This window comes from Ictidomys tridecemlineatus, chromosome 10 (assembly GCF_052094955.1).
Source record: "Ictidomys tridecemlineatus isolate mIctTri1 chromosome 10, mIctTri1.hap1, whole genome shotgun sequence".
Lineage (NCBI taxonomy): Eukaryota > Metazoa > Chordata > Mammalia > Rodentia > Sciuridae > Ictidomys > Ictidomys tridecemlineatus.
The window spans coordinates 53,231,630-53,254,402 of record NC_135486.1 but is presented as its reverse complement, the minus strand read 5'-3'; the positions used below and the strand labels follow the sequence as shown (position 1 = coordinate 53,254,402).

General features: G+C 36.3%; 2 protein-coding genes across 3 annotated transcripts in view; both read left to right on the top strand.

The window, feature by feature from the left end:
• Positions 1 to 22,773, top strand: part of Cnst (consortin, connexin sorting protein) — a 98,571-nt gene that overhangs the window by 14,382 nt on the left and 61,416 nt on the right. The gene's annotated exons all lie outside the window — the stretch shown is intronic.
• On the top strand, positions 5,139 to 5,755 carry LOC144367263 (large ribosomal subunit protein uL18). Its single transcript, XM_078022933.1, has one exon. The coding sequence runs from the start codon at positions 5,180 to 5,182 to the stop codon at positions 5,708 to 5,710; it is 531 nt and encodes a 176-aa protein (XP_077879059.1). The 5' UTR covers positions 5,139 to 5,179; the 3' UTR covers positions 5,711 to 5,755.

Below are 22,773 nucleotides of genomic sequence, written 5' to 3'. Positions count from 1 at the left end.
ACTTTTTAAAGTTTTAATTACTGAATTAGGTTTTCAGAAACTGTCCTGCCCTCTTGCTTTTTTTCTTTTTCCTTTCCCTCCTTCTCTCCCTCTTCCCTCCCCCTTTTCCCTCTCCCTCTCCCCACTCCCTTCTCCCTTTCTCCCCTCTTCCTCTCCTCCTCTTCCCCTCTCTCTCTCCTCTCTCCCTTTCCCCTCTCCCTTCGCCCTCTCCCCTCTACCTTCTGCCCTTCCCTTCTCCCTCTCCCTCTCCCCTGTGCCCTCTCCCCCTCCCCTCTGCCTTCTCCCCCCTTCCTTCTCCCTTTCCCTCTCCCTTCTCCTCTCCCCACTCCCTTCTCCCTGTCTCCCCTCTCCCTTCTCCCCTCTCCCCTCTTTCCCTTCCTCCCTCCCTTTCTCTCCTCTCCTCTCCTCTCCTCTCCTCTCCTCTCCTCTCCTCTCCTCTCCTCTCCCCTCCCCTCCCCTCCCCTCCCCTCCCCTCTTCTCTCTCTCCCTCCCTCTCTCTCTCTCCCTCCCCCCCCCTCCTTCCCTCTCTCTCTTTCTTTCTGACATTGCCCAAATTATGCTTTTTGGAAAGATACTAAGGTGAACATTGTCCATTTAGTAAGGAAGAGAGTATGTACTAAGGACATCATTCAGGTGAAAGTCCTTTTATGCTTAAAAAAAAATCTTCAGAATTGATTATTCTTATGAAACAGAAGTTTAAACAATACAACCAAATCCTGTGATACTGTTATTATGACTTTCCCCCCCTGCAGTGCTGGAAAGTGAACCCAGCGCCTTGCAAATGCTAGGCAACTGCTCTACACTGAGCTGTTCCAGCCCACTTTAAAACCTCCTATTTACTTCCTTATTTCACTTCTCTTTCTAGATCCGTTAGCCATCCTCTGGGTCTATTTTTGAACTGAATTTTGGATTAAAATTAAAATTAAAATTACCTCCAAAACTTAGTAGAATGGAAAATGCATTCTACTTCAACCAATATTTTATACCATTATTCAAATTCTCAAAATTATGTCTCTACTTTCACTTGGACACCTCAGAGTACTCTATTATTTTAGTCTTTAAAATCTCTGGAGCATCCTATTAGTAAAATAAAGTATTTTCTAAATTTTCATAAAGGTAATCATAATTCTGACTAGAACTAGTTTTATTCCATTTGTTTCCTAGGTTTTCATTTTGCCTTTGTATAAACATGTGGAATTATCCTTCATACTTTTCTACAGTGGGGAAACCTCATTAAGAATGTGAAGGGAGGGTGGGGGTAGGCGGGTGGGGGAGGTCTGAGGTGGTGGCTCAGTGGTAGAGCACCTGCTGAGCATGCATGAGGCACTGGGTTCTATCCCCATCACCACCTAAAAACAACTAAATAAACAAAGAATGTAAAGCCAGGTGGGGTGGTACATGCCTTTAATCCCAGCAACTCAGGAGGCTGAGGCAGGAGGATTGCAAGTTTGAGGCCTTCCTCAGCAATTTAGCAAGTTCCTAAACAACTTAGACCCTGTCTCAAAATAAAGCATAAAAAGAGCTAGTGATGTGGCTCCAGTGGTTAAGCAGCCCTGCTTTCGCTGGTACCAAAACAAACAAACAAACAAAAAATGTGAGAAGGTGAGCCTTTAAGTGATATTATAGTTGAAGAAAAAAAGCAGAAAGCCTAGGTTAAAATAAATTTGACCTTGGTCTAATTCCATTTGTCTCATCTCCATTTTAGAAAAGATCCTAACACAGTTCGTAGATATTTTCTTTGAGTTTTTGAAACTTAAATCTTTTAATTTGCATAAGCACAGGCACCAAAGATTTGTAATTACATACTCACAATTTTTCTACATTGTTATGTCAAAAAGTAGAGTAAACCCATTTATTGAATTAATTTATTTATTTATTAATTCATATTTCTTTTTTTGTAGTTTGCTGACTTGTTATCATATTTATGTTCCACTGACAAAAATACCATCAGCTCTGATGTTTCCATGGTATTTCTGTTTCCTATCAAATAATATTTGTGGGGTTTTATAAAAGTAAATTGGGGGCAGGATACCTGGGATTGAATTCAGGGGCACTCTACCACTGAGCCAAATCCACAGCCCTATTTTGTATTTTATTTAGAGACAGGGTCTCTTTGAGTTGCTAAGGGCCTAGCTTTTGCTGAGGCAGGCTTTGAACTCTACGATCCTCCTGCCCAGCCTCAATCCTCCTGCCCAACCTCGTGCACCACCATGCCTGGTTTAAAAGTAAATTTTAAATGTTATTTTTTAAAAAACATTTTTTTTTACATTTTTTTAGTTGTAGATGGATCAAACTCAGTGCAAATGCAAGGCAAATGCAAGGCAAGCTAAGCCACAACCCCAACCCTTAAATGTTATTTTAAATGATATGTTTTTCTCTATCTGTATCCTTAGGTAAGAAATAGTTAAAGAATAACTTTATTGTTGTAGTTCATTTGGACAAGCATTTATTAAGCACCCCTCATGTATCCAGGGCTGTGTTCTGGTAAGGAAACAATAGACACATTAACTTGTTTCTATTGCTTAAATTCAGATCGGGAAATAACAGGATATATGCATGAAATAACTTGAAATAAAAAATAAAGCAATAAATAAGCAAATTTGAGACAGTGTCCACTGGATACTAAAGCAATTATAATGTTTATTTCATTTAAGGAAGTAGGTCTCTGAAAATGTTTCATTGTAAAATTAGTATTTCACTATGCCTCATGTTATGTTTGGACTAGTCTAAGGCTAAGTAACATTTTGGCAATTTCCCTTCCTACTTCTTCTAACTTGTCCAAACTCCTCTTCTTCAACACCTCAGTTGATTCCACCATGTTTATGGAGTCTGCTATATCAGAGATAGTGCATACTCTGGAGCTAATATGACTAGGTTTAAGGTTCTAATTCTGAGAATTGGTTGACCTTGGATGAGTTACTTAACCTAAGTGCTTCCATTTGCTATCTATAAAATAGCAATGCTAAAAATAGATACCTAATAGAATTATTGTGAAAATAAATGAGATACTATGTGTATAGTACAGAGTAAGCAACATATAAATGTTTGTTATTAGTCTCATACTATGTTATGATTACTTTTCACAATGAACTTAAACTTCAACTTTTCTAAAAAATAATGTATTTGAACCTAAAGGTCTTTTTTTTTTCAATTTTATATTTTTTGTGTTCTGCTCTGTAGCATGTTTATTTGAACATAAATTAGTGTCTGCCCCTAACCTCAATATTTGGAATGAATTGGTGTTACCAAAATATGTACATTTCTCATATAGTGGTTTTATAGGTCCCTGTTTCTTCAAAAAATATTGCTTCAGTGACCATGATGCCTCTAGCACCACCTGGGTACTAGGAATACCTTTTGAGAAGTGGCAGCATATGGTGACTAACAGGGTACTTTCTAAATTCAAACAGATAGGGTTCAAATCTTCTGTAGCTTACTTGCTAAATAAACTTGAGCAAGTTATTTATCTCTGTTTCTGGGTCCATAGAATTGGGGGGAAATTACAGGGTTTCTGTGAGAATTAAATGAAATATGTAAAGTTTTAGCACAGTACTTGGCATTGATGCAATGTTCAATAAAAGATGTTATTAAGAGCTATATTAAGAGAATAGGTTGGTGCATGTATCCAATGGGTTTGAATTTTTTTCTATTATTTTGTTGGACTGAGGATTGAATGGAGGGACATTTTTTGTAACTGAGATACATGTCCTGTGATCTTTGATTTTTATTTTGAGACAGGATCTCACTAAATTCCTGAGGCTGGCCTTGAACTTGCAGTCATCCTGCCTCAGGCTCCAGGTCACTGGAATTGCAGGTGTGTACCACCGTACACAACTCCAATGGTTGGAGCCACATGGGAATAGAAAAGGAGGCCTTGAATCTGAGCCAGGGAACCCCATAGAACATTGGAACTAAAAGTCTAATGCTAGGACCCTTGAAGATCTGTTTTCAAAAGTGATGGATTTAGGGTAGGGTATCAAATATTCCCAGTAGAAAAGGGAGAAGTTTCTCTCTCTCATCCTGGATATTCTTTTGAAGAGAGGCTTCCCTGATAATTTGTAACCATGATCTGTTAAACCTAAGGTTTGAGGCTCATATATATTATAAAAAGTGGTCCTGGCTGGTAACACACCTTTGGTTCTAAGCAAAAGCACTTGTGAAAGAGTAATTCTTAGGTCAGCTTATGCAAGATCTCCACAGATAAAGCCCCTCACTGTAGAAGAACAAGTAATTTAAACAAACAAACAAACAAAAAGCTAGTAATAAAAAAAGATTGGTGGAAATGACAAACAACATATTTAGACTTCAAAAAACTTTAAAAAGTGAGTTTACGCTGACTTTAAAATATTAAATTTTTGAAATGGAAACAATACAATTAAAAAACTAAAGACTTTAAAAATAATACTAGATATGACTTGAAAATAACAGATTGCCACAGGAATGAAGTAAATGGACAAAGTAGGTAGCAAATTTTACACACGGCTGAAAGAAGCAGTACTTAAATGGAAGATATTTGGGAAGTTGGGTCCCTGATTCAGTTCCCATAGAGTAAGGAAAGCTAACAGGAGTTACAGAAGGAGAGAGTAACAAAATGGGGGAGAGACTACTTAAGGAGATACTTACTGATTGTTTTTCAGAATTGATGAAACATAAATACTCAGATATGAATATCATAGTCCTAAGCAGAGTAAATAAAACTATATTTCTATTTAGAATACATGGCAAGAAATATCTCTGATCAAATAGCTGACTTTTAAATCTAAGCATAGGGTTTCGAGTGTCTTGGCATCTCAGGAATATTTATGAGGACATTCTTATCTTTCTGGATGGCCTTTGCAACTTCCTGTACCTTATCTCATTTCATTCTTAAAACAAATGAACCGAGGCACATAGATTAAACAGCTGGCAAGCAAAGAAATCTGTATTCAAACTGAGGAAGGAATGACTCCCCTTTATGTTGCTTTATCCTATCCCTACGTTAGTTTCTAGTTTTGAAATGGAATTTCTAACACCTAGGAAAGATAAAAACTTAGATTCTTGAAAATATATTTCTAAAACTTTTTGAATTAAAATATAACATTACCAAGTGCTTATTTTTATTGATGTTTTTCTTTTTCAAAAATAAAATAACTTCTGAAGGTCTGTGTGGATCCGCAGACCTGGGTCTCTGTTCGACAGGATGGGGTTTGTTAAAGTTGTGAAGAATAAGGCTTACTTTAAGAGATACCAAGTGAAATTTAGAAGACGACGAGAGGGCAAAACTGATTACTGTGCTCGGAAACGCTTGGTGATCCAGGACAAAAATAAGTACAACACACCCAAATACAGGATGATAGTTCGTGTAACTAACAGAGATATCATTTGCCAGATTGCTTATGCCCGTATAGAAGGTGATATGATAGTCTGCACTGCATATGCACATGAACTACCAAAATATGGTGTGAAAGTTGGCCTAACAAATTATGCTGCAGCATATTGTACAGGCCTGCTGCTGGCCCGCAGGCTTCTCAATAGGTTTGGTATGGACAAGATTTATGAAGGCCAAGTGGAGGTGACTGGAGATGAATACAATGTGGAAAGCATTGATGGTCAACCTGGTGCCTTCACCTGCTATTTGGGTGCAGGCCTTGCTAGAACTACAACTGGCAATAAAGTTTTTGGGGCCCTGAAGGGAGCTGTGGATGGAGGCTTGTCTATCCCCCATAGGTAATAATAGTATTCAAGACCTCAAATATAACTAATACTTTCCTGTGTTTAACTGGGTGGTGGAGATTATCAGATCAATAAAGTTGTTATCATTGAAAAATAAAATAAAATAAAATAACTTCTGAACTTTTTTCAAGGCTTATATGTAGAAGATTTTACTCTTGACATAGAAATATTAAAGCTGATGTGACATTTAAAGTACATTCAATCATAAATTATGAGAGTGCTTGAAAGTATTGGAATTCACTGAGTACACTTTGAAAATAACCCCTAATAATTTTATCACAATGGTGAGGTGTTATTTTGCCATTTACCAATATGTAGTTTAACATACCTTAGGTTAATGACTAGAGAGAACAGTTAAGTTGGTCTACTCTGATCACAAAGGCCCGAAGCAAAATTTCAGACATATTTTCATTGTTAATGGAGTCTATAGATTTCTGTAATACTTTGTGCATTGTAGGCTTTCAAATAGTTCATGAATTCCATGTGAAAAGGAGCTACCTTTTTAGTCCCTATTCATTCATTAGTGTTCCTAATTGAATTACTGTTTTTTTAAGATTAGGCATAGTTTATATGGATTCAATTTTAAGAACTTTTCTGAAGGTTTCTTAAAACACATAAAATAATTAGTTCATCAAAATATCCACTCATACTGATGCCTGCTCGAGTGACCTTCTGTTCTCATGTACTATTTCTGTGCTATTTCTCCCTTTTAATTGTATATTTTTCTTTTCCACCCAGCCCCATGTGTAGATATGGTAATGATCTAGTCACATTGGATAAATCATCAGTATCTCATAGTGTACCCCAACTAATCCCAACCTTTCAGAAAACTTAGTCTGGGTCTTTGTAAAGTTAATGGTTGCTTAAATGTATACCATTTTGATTGCAAACTCTTTATGTGTGCAAGAGTACATTGCATTTTACAGTTTCATATTTCTTACAAGCTTTCACAAAAAATTATATAAATAAATAGATGATGTACTTTTTATGATTTTGAATGAACATTACTTTTTTAACTGATTCCCCTGAACAGTAGCCCACTAATACTTTATCTTATTTTTATTTATGTCTAAACTGGATTCTGTGGGAAAAAGAAATAATATACAGACAAAATGTTGATTACATTTCATTCACGGAATGTTGATTTATAGACAAATGATGAGATATTTACTAATATATTAGTCAAATATGGAATTATTAATATCTTACATATACTTCTCATTTTTATAAGATGAAAATAATAATAACATACATTTGGATATGTAACTAAGAGTTATTAATTTATGTACTCTTTACACAAATAAAAGTGAAGTTAAAACAGCTTCTTCTACTGTCTTTCCTCTATTTTTGACATAATAGTTTATCTTCTACCACCTATTACTGCACACTTGAGGAGAGAAAGTTGTCTGGAGGTGCTGGGTTAGATAGCTAATAGACAGCTGTGACTGACAAGAAGGTACTTGGTAAATAGACTGGTTCCTCTTTGTTTATTTTCTCTTTTCTTCTACTGTTGTCTCCCAGACCTCAGATCAAAGTCTGAAAGGTATCCTGAATTCCTGATGGTCTCTTGCTTTCCACATCTATTCAGTAGACCAAACTGTAAATTCCACTTTCACATTTTCTCATTTATGTTCCCATCACTCTCATCCTAGATGATCAGGGTTTCATTTCTTACATCTCATCACTCTAGCCCAGTTTCTCTTGCTGTAATCAATTGTGTATGTTACCATCAGATTTGTCTGCATGCAGTACCTTTCTGATACTCTGTCCCCTATATTTGGAAGCCTTCAATGGCAACTGCAGCTGCTGCTTCTGTTGCTCCCCACTCTGCTTCTGTTGCTCCCCATTCTCTCACACACAGAGGTTGGAACCCAGGGCCTTGTGCATGCTAGGTTAGGTAGGTTTTCTACCACTGAGCTACATCTGCAATCCTTTATTTTTATTTTTGAGACAGGGGCTTGCTACCTTGCTCAAGCTAGCCTTGAACTTGTAATCCTCCTGCCTCATCCTCCCAAGTAACTGACATTATAGGTGTGTACCCCCCCCACCATGCCCAGCTTTTTTTTAAAAAAATTTTTTTTCATAGTTGTAGATGGACAGCATATCTTTATTTTATTTGTTTATTTTTATGTGGTGCTGAGGATTGAACCCAGTGCCTCATACATGCAAAGCAAGCACTCTGCCGCTGAGCTACAACCCCAGACCTCCATGCCCAGCTTTTAATGGCTTATTTTTTAAAATATTTTTTTTAGTTGTTGATAGAATTTTATTTTTATTTTATTTATGTGTGGTGCTGAGAATCGAACCCAGTGCCTCACACATGCTAAGGAAGTGCTCTACCACAGAGCTATAACCCCAACCCCTTTTACTGGCTTTTTTTTTTTTTTTTTCAAAACAGTCTCCTCTTTTTTTTTTTTTTTTTTTTTTACTGGCTTTTTGATCCCAATCACAGAAAGTAAATTGGTGCCACTCAAATTCTTGTCCTTGGTCCAGTGACAGTTCACCAACTGTTTGTTATCTGTGTGCATTGAGATCATTCCAGAGAGAGAGAGAGAGAGAGAGAGAGAAGTTTAGTGTTTAGAAACATTCACAGTGTCTTGACAGAATAAATTTTCTATTAATGCAAGAATTTTAAATATTGGGACTGTTTGTATCCCTTCTCCAAGTAATGATAATGGTTCATTATTTTCTAAGAAGAAAAAAAAAGTTGGTGTTTCACAGCAGGTATAATCATAAAAATTATATGATCTAGCCACATATAATTTATTCTCATCACTTACTACTTCCCTTCAGCACTCATTCCAAAGTACATCTGTTTAGTGATGTTCACACCCTGTTTGCTTACCTTTTGCTTTTGTTCATGTTTCTTTCTTCTCTTAAAATTGCCTCTCCGTGCACTTGAGGTGGGGGTGTAAGTAGAATGGAAGGAACATACCACCTTAGAGCAGCTGGGTGACACAATATTCATATGTTGTATCCTCTCTGCTGTATCACCATTTTTTACCAATGTTGTAGACCAGAGTTGAGGTGAACCAAACAGCTAAACAGACTGAAGGTGCTTGGAGCCAATAATTCATGTGTTTTTTCAGAAAATACAGGGCCAGGTACACCTGCTGGTACTGTTCCCTGCCTGTGAGCATGGTGAGCAGCTATGAATTTCATCTGTTTCTGGGACAAAGGTCATACAGGTCTAGAAATGGACGTCATCCATGGTGACTGTTTTAACAACTCATGAGTATCAATGCCTTCATGAATATTTGATGTCTCTTCTGTGGTATCATGGATATTTAGTGGTCTTGATTTTTTTAATTGCTTTCCTTCTATGTTTAGCATGCATATGTTATATTTACTTTTTCTAAATCTAACTATATACGGTGTTTGATTTGGTACTTATTTTCATCTTGCTTCCCCATTTTGGTCTTATTTTCTATAATAGGATTGGATATTCTTAAATATTCACATATTCCTCTCTCCGCAAGCACAAGTAATCTTCCTTTGGCTCTCAAATAATTTAGCTGTTCTTTATCACATTCTTTGTTGCCAAGATGTTTGAGGAAAAGGAAGATGAGGGAATAGTTTGTAGATATCTTATAGTTTATTTCCAAATAGAAGTTAAACTCTTTTTATTATCCAACTTTACAGTGTAGTATGAACTCTTCTTTTTTTTTTTTCCCGGTAAGAACTCTTAAGGGTAGCTTGTGTCTCATCCCCCCCCCCCCACTTTTTCCATTTCTCTCTCTTTACCCCATTGTATTTAATAAGCATAGCTTGTTGGTAGTAGTCAGTTGATTACATTGACATCTGGTTAGCTCAGTTAAAGCACTAAACTTCTGAGGTCAAACTTTGGTCTCCACACAGAGATATATTTGCTTTGTTTCATTTGTATCCTCCTGTTAAACCTTTAATGCTTGCCAGATATGTGCTTTCTTTCAAAGAACACAAGGTAAAACAAAGAATTAGCACCTATATTGTGTAACCAGTTCAAAACCAGTGTTCTCTTGGATTTGGGGCAGGCATTTCAAGTACTCATTCAAAAAACAACATTGTGTTATTGTTTTTTAGACAAAAGAGAAGCAAAAGAAAATGTGTGAATTCTGCCTGTAACAATACTTTTAAAGTACATAACAAGTAATTGTAATTCACATACCCAGCAAACTAGAAAGTGATATTTGTTTTATACTTGAAGCAGTAAAAGACAAATGACAGAGAACTTGTGACCTAAATTAGAATCAAATGTTAAAGTTAGGAGGTCTCTTAGATTCCAACAGATAACATCAGAGCTCGTGTTTTCTTATTCTTTAAGTCAGTATGTTGGCCTTTTTACATAGGTTTAAGAATTTTGTTTCCTATCTGTGATAGAAATAAGATGAAATTTGAAGTTGACATCAACATAAAAGATGACATTTTAGAAAATAAATATTTCTAAATGATGCAGAACCACTAAAGAGTGGTGAATAGCATTGTGAGGTTAAAATGAGGTACTTTAGGAAAATTTCTGGGTTTTTGGTGTGTGTGTGTGTGTGTGTGTGTGTGTGTGTGTGTGTGTGTGTCTGTGTGTCTGTGTGTGTTGCTGGGGATCAAAGCAATCCAAGACCTTGAACCTTGTGCATGCTAATAATATGTGTGTGCTCTGACACTGAACTCTAATTTAGCAACCCCACCCCATCCTTTTTATTGAATAAACCGGAAGCAAGGGTTTTAGAAACTGCACTCACATCCTGGGTCTCTAACAGTCTCTCTCTAGGCTTCTTTTAAGTTGTCCACATAAAGAAGTAGGAAGAAGAATGACAGAACTATGCAAAATAAAGAAAACATAAATGAAAATTGTTGTGATAGGTTGAAGAAATCGCTTTCCATTACTCTGGAAAATTCCATTTATTTCTATTGATACTTTGTACTCATGTAAAAGGTTAGAAGAAAAGATGCTATACTGTTGTTTATTTTCTTTGTGAGATTAATTTGAAGACAGTATGTATAACCAAATAGGATGCAAACTTCAGATTTATTATTTCAGGAGAAGGTAGGCATTAGCCCTAATTGTTACAATTTCCCACACTGATTTTTTTTGTATGTGTGTGGTTCTGGGGATTGAACCCAGGGCCTTGTGCATACAAGGGAAGCACTCTACCAACTGAGCTATATCCCTAGCCCCATATTACCATACTGACTTTTTTATACCTTCTGTATACTTCCCAAGGCTTTCTCCCAGCATACTATCTTCCCCTACCCCTCTCCAATATATGCATCTCTTATGAGTTGTTTCTTTGATTATCACAACTTGATCTCTTGGTATGGAATATATACAGGATATTATAGATTAAAACTTGTGGCAGTAGTTTGAGCCTTTTTGGATTTTTTTTCTTCCTATCCCCAGATAGGATCTCTGTCCGTTGGTCCTGAGAAGGGAAAAGGGGACCTCACCTCATCCATGGCAGCTTATCAATTTATGTGGCAAAAAGGAATATAAGACACATCAAAATAGGTGCAAATCCAGGTGTGGTGCAGGCCTAAATCCCAGAGGCTCTGGAGGCTGAGATAGGAGGATGGCAAGTTCAAAGTCAGTCTCAGTGATTTAATGAAAGACCCTCAGCAACCAAGACCCTGACTCAAAATAAAAAGATAAAAAAGACTGGGGATATAGCTCAGTGATAAAGCACCCCTGAGTTCAGTCCCCAGTACAAAAAGTGGGGGGAGCACAAGCAGAGATTTATTTAGGAAAGCAAGCAATAAATCAGGATACACACTTAAAGGAAGAGGGAAAGCTGGTGCTCCAGAGTAAATGGCACTTCTTTTGGGGTTTCAGGCGGCTTCTACTAAAAGAAACTTTGTAAATGGCGAACATGAGAGGTATTTGGGGTGGCATAAGCTTAATGAGCTCAGATCTTTCAATCATGGAACACAGACTAGACCACAGTTGTCCGGTTCTGAGTTTGATATCATCTGTAGTAGTACAGGAACTGTACTCACATCCTGGGTCTCTAACACTCTCTCTCTAGGCTTCTTTTAGTCAGTCTAAAAAATACATTCTATAAACTAACAAAGTATATAGGCAGTAATTAACTGGACTTAAGTACTCTAAGATTTATTGGAGCTTTTAAAAATTCATTGCTGGAAGAAAACAGGCTTGGGAAGTGAAGGTGAGGTGGTTCACAGAGCTTTTAGATTTAAAGCTACAATCCCTCTTTCTTTTCCTTTTTGTCTTCTTTCTACCTCTCCTTATTTCGTCTACCCTAACTCTTTCCCAAGAGTATTTACTCTTTCTGGCAGATCACCTTAACTCAAAGATGAAATTATTCTGTCGGTCTTCATTCTCTGTGAGCGCTGGTCTGCTTTGGCTTATCTTTTCTTTTGGAGAGTAGCTTTTTTAGGTTCCCACCTGAAAGTCTACTCCCACCCCCATCTTCTTAGCAGGCCTTGAGTTCTGGGGGCTTTGGCCAGCCTTATGAGTCTGCTGAAAGCTCTGCTCAGCCTTTCTGGCCTTTGTTGTGATGCTTTCTGCCAGATTTTTTAGTTGTTAGCAGCAGAGGAATGTATTTGAACCAAGCTGATCTGCCCTCCAGAAGTAGAACTTTTTCATCCTTTCTTTCTTTTTCTTTTTTTTTTTTAAGAGAGAGAGAGAATTTTTAATATTTATTTTTTAGTTTTCGGTGGACACAACATCTTTGTTAGTATGTGGTGCTGAGGATCCAACCCGGGCTGCACGCATGCCAGGCGAGCGCACTACCGCTTGAGCCACATCCCCAGCCCTTTTCATCCTTTCTTAATGTTTATTTTTGCATATTTAAAATGAATGTATACACATTTTAGTGAAGTATATGTGCATATCATCTAGGGATAGAAATACATAACAATGCATGAGCTTAGCTCCTTATAAGCATACTATCCAAGTTTGGAAACTCTTGCTTTTTATTTCCTCCTCTTTAGATGTAATATTGATTCACTAAATACCTATGACCTGTCTCATAGAAATTTTTCTATATATACTATATATATATATAGATACTATATATATATATATTTCTATGTAAATATATATATATAGAAATATATATATTTCTATATATACTGTCAAATACCCAATGATGATTTCTAACAGGTGTGTTATATAACTTAACATATAAACTTGAAGAAATTACTCCATCATATTTAAGGAACACAGGAAATAATGGTAGGTTTTATTTTGCCTCTTAACCTATTTTTCTAAATTCTGTATATCTGAAAAATATGTCAAGATACTGGAAATTTCCTTAAATGTAGCAGTTTGGTGTTTACAATACATACATCTGAGAGTAAAGTTTTTAAAATTACTATAAAAATGGTTATAGTGGTTAAGGGTCTGGGGACACTGAGTGTGAATCCTGACTTTGCTACATACTAGCAGAGTGGTCTTGGCTTATTTCACTTAGAATGTTAGTCTCCAGTTCCATCCATTTACCAGCTAAATAATTCTTTTTTATGGTGAGTACTATTTCATTGTGTGTACATACCACAATTTCTTTATCCATTTATCTGTTGAAGAGCACCTAATTTATTCCATAGCTTAGATATTGTGAATTAAGCTGCTATAATCATGGATGTGGCTATGTCACTGTGGTATGCAGATTTTATACCTTTGGATATATGCTGAGGATTGGAATAATTGGGTCATATGGTGGTTCTATTCCCATGTTTTCTGAGGAATCTCCATACTGCTTTCCAGAGTGGTTGTATCAATTTGCAGTCCCACCACCAAAGTATGAGTGTACATTTTGCCCCACATCCTTGCCAGCATTTCTTGTTACTTGTATTCTTGATAATTGCCATTCTGACTGAAGTGAAGTGGAATCTCAGTGTAGTTTTAATTTGCATTTATCTAATTCCTAGAAATGTTGAACATTTTTTAATATATTTGTTGACCATTTCTATTTCTTTTTCTATGAAGTACCTGTTCAGTTCCTTTGCCCACTTATTGATTACATTATTTGTTGGAGGTTTTTGGGGTTAACTTTTTTTTGAGATATATCCCCAGCCCCTATTTGTATCCCTTTAAAATGAGCTATTCTTGGGGCTGGGGTTGTGGCTCAGTGGTTGAGCTCTTGCCTACCATGTTTGAGGCCCTAGGCTGAATCCTTAGCACCACATAAAAATAAATAAATAAAGGTATCATGTCCAACTACAACTAAAAAATAAATATTAAAAAAATTATTTAAAATGAGCTATTCTCATGTAACTAAGTATTTCTTATTTTGTCCCTGATTTCTTCTGCTATTCATTGGTCATTCAATAGCATATTATTTAGTTTCCAGGTGTTACAGTAGCTTTTAGTTTTTATTTTATCATTGATTTCTAATTTTATTCCATTATGATCTGATAGAATGCAAGGTATTATCTCTATTGTTTTGTATTTGCTCAAAGTTGCTTTGTGGCCTAAGATTTGGTCTATTTCAGAGAAGAATCCATGTGTTTCTGAGAAGTATATACAGTATGTTTCTGGATGAAATATTCTGTATATGTCTGTAAAGTCTAAATTATTAATTGTATTTTTAAAAATATTTATTTATTTATTAGGACACAACACAATCCCTTTTTTTTATGTGGTGCTAAGGATTGAACCCGGGTCCCGCCCATGCTAGGCAAGTGCTCTACCACTGAGCCAAAATCCCAGCCCTGAGCTTCTTTTTTTAATATTATTTTTTTAGTTGTGGTTGCACACACTATCTTTATTTTACTTATTTATTTTTATGTGTTGCTGAGGATTGAACCCAGGGTCTCACACGTGCTAGGCAAGCACTCTACCACTGAGCCCCAGCCCCAGACCGTCTATAGGGTTCTTTATTTAGTTTTGGTTTATAGGATCTATCCACCGATGAGAGAAGCACATTAAAGTCACCCAATATTACTGTATTGTGGTCCTTTTCATTCTAGAAATTGAGAAAGCTTTGTTTGATGTACATAGATGCTACTGTTTGTGGCATAAATATTTACAAATGTTATGTCTTATTGATATATACTTCCCTTAAGCAATATAAATGATCTCCTTTGTCCCTTCTGATTATCTTTGGCTTGAAGTCCACTTTATCTGATAAGAAGATAGAAACCCCTACTTGTTTACATGATCCATGTGAATGATATTTTTTTTTCCCATCTTTTTACCTTCAGTCTCTGGATGTCTTTGCCTATGAGGCAAGGCTCTTGGAGATAGTATGCTGTTGGGTCTTGTTTTTTAATCCAGTCTGCCAATCTGTGTCTTTTGTTTGATGAATTTAGGTCATTTGCGTTCAGTGCTATTATTGAGAAATGATTCTTATTCCCTGTCAGTTAATTTCTGGCTTCTAACTTGAATTAATTGCTCCTTTGATTGACTATTCTTCTAGTGTAGTTTCTTCCTTTACTGGTTTTCACTTATTTTTCATTTCTTCTTTATGAAATATTTTATTGAGTATGTTTTGTAGTGCAGGCTTTCTAGTTATGAATTCTTTTATCATGGAATGTTTATATTTCTTCATCAATTCAGAAGCTCAATTTTGCTGGGTATAGTATTCTTGGCTTTATACACTTTCTTTTTTTGGTATATATTATTCCAAGATGTCCAAGCTTTGAGGGTCTGGTATGAGATATCAGCTGAGATCCAGATTGGTTTCCCTCTAAATGTGACCTGTCATTTTTCTCTGGCAGCCTTTAAAATTCTCTCATTATTCTGTATATTTCATAATAATGTGCCTTCGTGTGAGTCTGTTGTAATTTTGTATATTTGGGGTTCTGTAAGCCTTCTATATTTGATTTTCCATTCCATTCTTAAGGTTTGGGAAATTTTCTGCTATTATTTTATTGAAAAAATTGTGCATTACTTTGGTTTGGATTGCTGAGCCTTCATCCCCTGATAAATTTTATATTTGATTTTTCCATAAAAATATGGAATTTGCGTCACAAATTTGCATGTCATCCTTGTGCAGGGGCAATTTCTAGTATATGTGCTACCAAAGCAAACACTTGTTAGGCCTCTTAAAGGAAGTTTCTAAGAAATTATTTGGGTTTGCCATTATATTTTCAGGAATTAACATTTTAAAACAAAATATATAATTTTGTGTATATTTAATGATTATAGGTAGATTGCTTTATATCACTAGTCTTATAGCAAAATGATTGAAGTTTAAAAATTAGAAAGATGGGACTGAAGATAATAGCATAGTGTTGGAGCACATGCTTATCATGTACAAGACCCTGGGTTTGATCCCCAGCTCTGTAAAAAATAAAATCAGGTGCAGTGGTGTGTGACTGTTGTCTCAGCTACTTGGGAGGCTGAAGTAGGAGAATCATTTGAGCTTAGGAGTTCAAGGCCAACCTGGGTAACATAGACCCTGTTTCAAAACAAAACAAAACAAAAAATAGTTTCCATGAGGATATATGATAGAAATTCAGCAGTAAACATGATTTTTGTTTTTAAAGGGTAGTTTTTGTCTGGAGAAATATTTCCAAGACTTAGATGTTGTTGCTTGTGGCTTAAAATATGACTGCAATATGTTTTACAACAAAAGGCATTTAAATCCAAATAAGCACAACGTGTGTGGCCTGGGGAGATGACTTCTTCCCCTAAACTGATGGATTCCTTCTATGTGTGTGTTTTTAACTGTGAAACTAACTAAAGAAAATGTTTGTATGGCTGTGGTAAGTTCATATGGTATGATTTGTGCATCCTTTTGGCTACAAATGAAAACTAGAAATTGTAATTTCCAGAAACATCTTGAAACATAAATTCAGTCCCTTGATGTAGGCAAAATTTCCAGTTAATGATGTTTGTTAGTTTAAAAAATATATAGTAGAAAGTATTGCCATAATTGCATGTTTCTGAATGCCTGAAGGCATCTTTGAAAACATACTGTTTTAGAGATTTGTTTCTATTTTGTTTCTTTACATAAACTGTATATGTCTCTGTACATGGGGCGGGAGGGTCCTGTATCTTTGCACTGTTCATCTGTTCCCACAATGAGGCTTTTAAGATATCTTGTCCATTTTTGTAATGGATTATGAACTCATAGGCCCCATGTATTTGTAAACTGTGTTGATCAGAGCTTTCTGATGAAAGGGAGGCTAAGGAGAGTGAAACAAATTGTGTGACCTTTCATTCTGTTTATCAGTCCAAGGTTGTTTTAGGCATATGAGTCACATAGTTTCAGTTAATTTCTTTATATTTAAAGAAGTGTTTTCTCTGCATAAATTAAAATCCATATTTAATGTTTCCTCTTTTAAAATCATTGCTTTCCCATTTCTTTTTTCTGTTTTTTCTCCTATATTTTTATATTATATATTGTGTATAATACTTTATCTTATTTTTATTGTTCTCATTTACATTATCACATGAATTTTCTATGACCTTTCTTTTTCCTATATTAAGAACTAATTCTTGCTGGACAAGGTGATGCTTGCTGGTAAAATTCCAGCTACTCCGGAGGCTGAGTTCAAGACCAGCATGGGCAGTTTAGCAATACTGTGTTTCAACAACAACAAAAAATATTCCAGGGGTATATTGCCTCTGAGCTACATTCCCAGCTCTAGTTAATGTTTATTTTGTGACAGGGTCTCACCAAGTTGCTGAGGCTGACCTCCAACTTGCGATCATCCTTTCTCAGCCTCCTGAGTGGATTGGAATACAGATGTATTCTGGCTCACAAGAAAAAGTTGTTTTCTGGGTTTAATCTTTCAACAAGGAAAGAAGGAAGAGGAGGGGGAGTGGAGTAAGAAAGGAAGCAAAGAAAAGAAAAGGGTTCTTTTATGAGAATGGGTTTTTTATTCTTCCTAAAGAAATATTAAAACAATCTCTAGTCTTTCTTTTCTATCCTTTTCCCCCCTTTTTCTTTCTTTTTCCCTTCTTAGAGTAGGTAAGTGCTGTGTCACTTAGCTGCATACCTCCTATCCCTGATGTACTTTTGTCTCGCCCATGTCCTGCACAGGCAATGAAAATGGGGTTCCCCTGTGTAGAATGGACTGGCTGAAAAATAAAAGCTAAGAAAAATAGAATGACAAAAATCTACAGGACACAGAAAATATTTTCAGAAAGCAAGGGCAGGATGGGTTAGCGGATCATAGGGATCAAGCTTCTATACTATGGAAAATGGAGCCCCCGCTTGCTTTATTTATATCCGGGGACATCAAAGGCAGGGATAAGTTTTAAGGGCGGAGTCTTGCTTCGTGGTATCTTGTAGTCAGCAGGTTGCTTGACATCTTGGCAGGTCACATCCATCTCAGGTGCTGTGCAGGATCTCTGGCAGAGCTTGAGGGGGAAGTTCACCTGCATCAGGTGATCAATTCCTGTGGGAGTGCCACTGGAGGTCCCAGTGCCAGACTTATCCCCTCATTAGGCTACTATGCGCAACATAGTTCACTCACAGCCCATTGATGGTTCGTGACACTTTTGTAATATACAATTATATAGAAGAAACAAGTATTTAGAAGGGTTCCTGAAAGACTGTCTTACCAGTTATAATTGCCATTCCACTTTTATGAAGTGCCAGGAATGTTTTGAATACAAGGAAGTAACAAAAAAAGAGACAGATTGACCTTGAGTTTTACATTCTGAAAACAGAAAATAAATACATATAAGTTAATTTTAAAGGTATACAGTATCTCTTTCCTCCAATAAGTATTTGCATCATTGAATTACAGTAATTATAACGTCTGAAGCCAGGAAATGCTTATAGCATAACTTGTATTAGCAAGAATCTGGCATGGGGTGATTAACCAGGAGCCATGACTTTGACTACTGTAACAATGGCAAGGCATGTCATACTAGCATTGACCAGTAGAAATGTAATGTGGGTTATATGTGTAATTTTTTTTTCTAGTAACCATACTTAAAAAACATTTTTAGAAATAAAATTTAATTGTGTGAGGGTGGGGGATAGGGATCAAACCCAGAGCCTTTCACATTCTAAGAACATACTCTACCACTGAGCTAGACCCCCAGCCCATTGAAATTAATTTTAATAATATTTTGTTCAAACCATTATATTAAAAATATTATTTTAACATTTAATCATTTAAAATTATTGTTTTTTTTAAAATTATTCTTATTCATAGTAATTCATTGAGCTGTGGTGTGTATTTTATATATATAGCACATCTCAATTTGGACACAGTTTTCATTGGAAATCCTTGGTCTATTTATTTGCTTTTGACACAGTGTTTCACTGTGTTGTCCAAGCTGGTGTTGAACTCCTGGGCTCAAGGGATCCTCCTGGCGCAACCTCCCATGTGGTTGCAGGTGCCCACCACTTTACCTAGCTTTGATCTGTATTTTGGTTTCATAAAGCATATAGGTGAAATGGGTTTGGATGCTGGAGTTCCAAACATGTTTAAGTTTTTTGATTACTGAATTGGTACTCTTTATAATTTTTAATTAAAATTATAAAATTAACAATTCTGTTCCTCAATGTGAGCTATTTATTTATCTATCTATCTATCTATCTATCTATCTATTTATTTTTGGCAGTACTGGGGATTGAACCTAGGGTTTTGCACATACAAAGCAAGTGCTCTAACACTGAGTTACATCCCCAGCCCCTCAGTATGAGTTTATGTTCCAGTTCCTCCATAGCTAAATATGGTTAATGGTTTGCCATGTTGGATAAAATAGGCAGAGAATATAATTGACAGTGGAAGTAGTCAGCTAAGGAATCCTGAATCAAGGATAGTCTTTTAGCTAGATTTTAAAGTGAAAAGCATGATAAACATTGAGCCACATCCCCAACCCTTCTTTGTATTTTATTTAGAGACAGGGTCTCACTAGGTTGCTTAAGGCCTCATTATATTGCTGAGGCTGGCTTTGAACTTGTATTGAAATTATGAGGACTACATTTTGAATGAAGTTTATATCTGAGTTTCATAGGTTCAGCATTGTTTTCAGGAAATGATGTGGAGATAACCACAGCTTTGTCTGGTCCTCAGTTGGTGGTCCTCAGGTTGAGACACTGTAATTCCTGGAAAGTACTACTATGGTCAACACCCATTACTGGGATATGAAATCAATCTAGTAGATCTTTGATCAGCATTTTAAAAATACACAGAATACTATTGGATAGAATAGAGACGTATCAGAGTGTTCCACATCTGTTAAGGTTTAGGGAACCTTTACTTTAGTTACATATATGTGTATATTTTGCGTTTATAGGATTTCAATGAAAAATGAATTAGAGTCACAAAATTTTTGAGAATTATTCCTTTTCTTCTTCTTTCCCCTTTCCTTTCTTTCATTCCCTCCTCTCACTGCGTCGTTGAGGTTGACCTGGCATCTGTTTTTCTTCCTTCCACTATTTTTTCTTTGCTTCCTTCCTCTAAGTTCCTGAGTTTGGCCTTGAATCTCTTTATACTGCGTCAGCCTCCTGAGTAGCTAGCACTGTGAGTGCACACCATTGCACCCAGCCTGTGTGTACTTTTGATTGCTGCTCTAATGAATATTGTCTATAGGTACAGTGTACTAAACAAAGATAGCATTAATCAAAGAAAACTATGGATTTAGCAATGAGATATGAGTGCTATTAAAAGGTATCTAGTGTCTAAGATGGTAAAATAAATGTAAAGTAGTATATAATGGCCATAATAAATAGAACAACTTAAGGGTATAATGACTTTCTTCCTCAATTCTGAATTAACTAGAAGATAAATTTGACATTATCATTTTGGTCCTTGTATTCCTCTAAATTTTTATTTGAGTTTAAATAACCACATTTGAATTTGGAATTTGGTCTTATTTCTTTGTTTGCACTGCTGGGAATTGAACCCAAGGTCTCATGTATGTTAGGTAAGCAGTCTGCCATTGAGCTATATTCTACCCGCAATCTGGGGTGAGGCTACTGGAACTTGAATCCTCAAGACTTTACCACCAAGTTATATCCCCAGCTTTCTATTTTGAGACAGGCTCTCACTGAGTTGCCAAGGCTGGCCTCAAACTTGGCAATTCTGCCTCAGCTTTCCAAGTTGCTAAAATTATAGGCATACACCACCATGCACAGCCCCTAACCCCAATTTTAATTCTTAAGAAGGATCTTGGCTAAAAGTTAAAAAAAAAAAAAAAAGTATTTTGGAATGATCATATGGATTACAGGAAAAATGGCACTCACAGTCTCCTTAAAACATTTCAATAAAATAAATGATAGTATACATTTAACTCTTCTTGGATGTTAATTATTAAAGCTTTAGTAAAACCTGATGTTTAGTCTTACCACACATTTATTACAAAATAAAGCTAAATCCTATTTGGGATTCAGATTATGCTTCTTGTTTTTTGCTTTTTTTGTTTTGTTTTTTATGGGTCTTGTGGATGGAACCCAAGGTCTTAAATGCTAGGCAAGCACTCTACCACTAAGCCACATCCCTAACCCTGAGATTATGCTTTTAACAAATTGTAAATTTCTTTTTCTTAGTCTGTTAATTTAGTTATTTATTTAATATATCTTTCTCAAAGTTGTATGGATCGTCATCTTTTTTTATAGCCTCACTGGAATATGTTTGCTTTGAATTCTGAAGACAGCCAGCATGTCAAATAGCTTTTATACAGTGTACATATTTGGAATGCTATTTTGCCACAAGAGTGTGGAAACTTGGGAAGTACTCACTATCATGCTTTTAAAAGGCAAAATATGGGGCTGGGGATGTGGCTCAAGTGGTAGCGCACTTGCCTGGCATGCGTGCGGCCTGGGTTCGATCCTCAGCACCACATACAAAGATGTTGTGTCCATCGATAACTAAAAAATAAATATTAAAAAATCTCTCTCTCTCTCTCTCTCTCTCTCTCTCTCTCTCTCTCTCTCTCTCTCTCTCTCTCTCTCCCTCTCTCTCTCACTGTCTCTTTAAAAAAAAAGGCAAAATATGTTTGCTGTAGCAGTGGTTACAGTGTGTCACTGTTTCTTTTGTAGGAATTGGTTTAGATACAGGGACTTTTGCAAAATAGTCATATTATTTAGATAGAGCAAATAAGTTTGAATACAACCTCTACTGTACTGAGAACCCTCAGGTCCAATGCAGTGTTAGCATATATTTTTAAATACTGTTACTGAACAGGGGCCCTTTCTCCTTATAATTCTTCTCTTGCCTAAGTATTATTTATTTATTTATTTATTTTTGTGGTACTGGGGATTGAATTCAAAGGTACTTAACCAATGAGCACATCCCCAACCCTTCTTTGTATTTTATTTAGAGACAGGGTCTCACTAAGTTGCTTAAGGCCTCATTATATTGCTGAGGCTGGCTTTGAACTTGTGATCTTCCTGTCTCAGCCTCCCAAGCCACTGGGATTACAGGCATGTGCCACTGCATCTAGCTTTACCCAAGTATTTTAATTTAGTGATGCATGTGTACTAGAAGATCAGCCTATCAAAATATTGTTGGTGTAGCACAGGGAGAGAAGAATGAGGAGAAAGAGACAAATATAACATTTTATTTATAACTATTTCCTAAAGCAGTAGAACACTACCGATTAGAAATTCCAATAAGTTTATCTTAGCCAGGTACCATGTTGCATTCCTATAATCCAAGTAACTCAGAAGGCTAATACAGGAGGATCACAAGTTTGAGGCCAACATGGGCAATTTAGCAATACCCTGTCTGAAAATACAAAAAAGGTCTGGGAGTCTAACTCAATGGTAAGAGTTGCCTGGCACATGCAAGATGGTTCAATCTCCAGTACAGGAAGGAAGGAAGGAAGGGAGGGAGGGAGGGAGGAAGGAAGGAAGGAAGGAAGGAAGGAAGGAAGGAAGGAAGGAAGAAAGAAAGGAAGGAAGGAAGGAAGGAGAAGAGAAGGGAAGGAAGAAAAGAAAGAAAGAATTACAGCATGTGCATACCTTGGAGAGAATATGAAAATCAATGTTAGATAGTAGTTTATAAAATTTCCTTTTGATAATTAAACTAATTATGTTATCATAAAAGAGGCAGAGGCAAAATATCTTGAAGCCCATGGAAAGGAATACCTACTTTACTGGGAATAGCCACTTCATTTACATAGTATATACTCCCTTCCCCCAACCACTACCAAGAATTTCTCAACACATTAGACCATTTGCAATGAGGTGCATTGCAAATGGTCTAATGTGT

What these genes read in the sequence shown, in the direction of transcription:
- LOC144367263 (XM_078022933.1), top strand. Translation starts at nt 5,180, where the DNA reads ATGGGGTTTGTTAAAGTTGTGAAGAATAAGGCTTACTTTAAGAGATAC.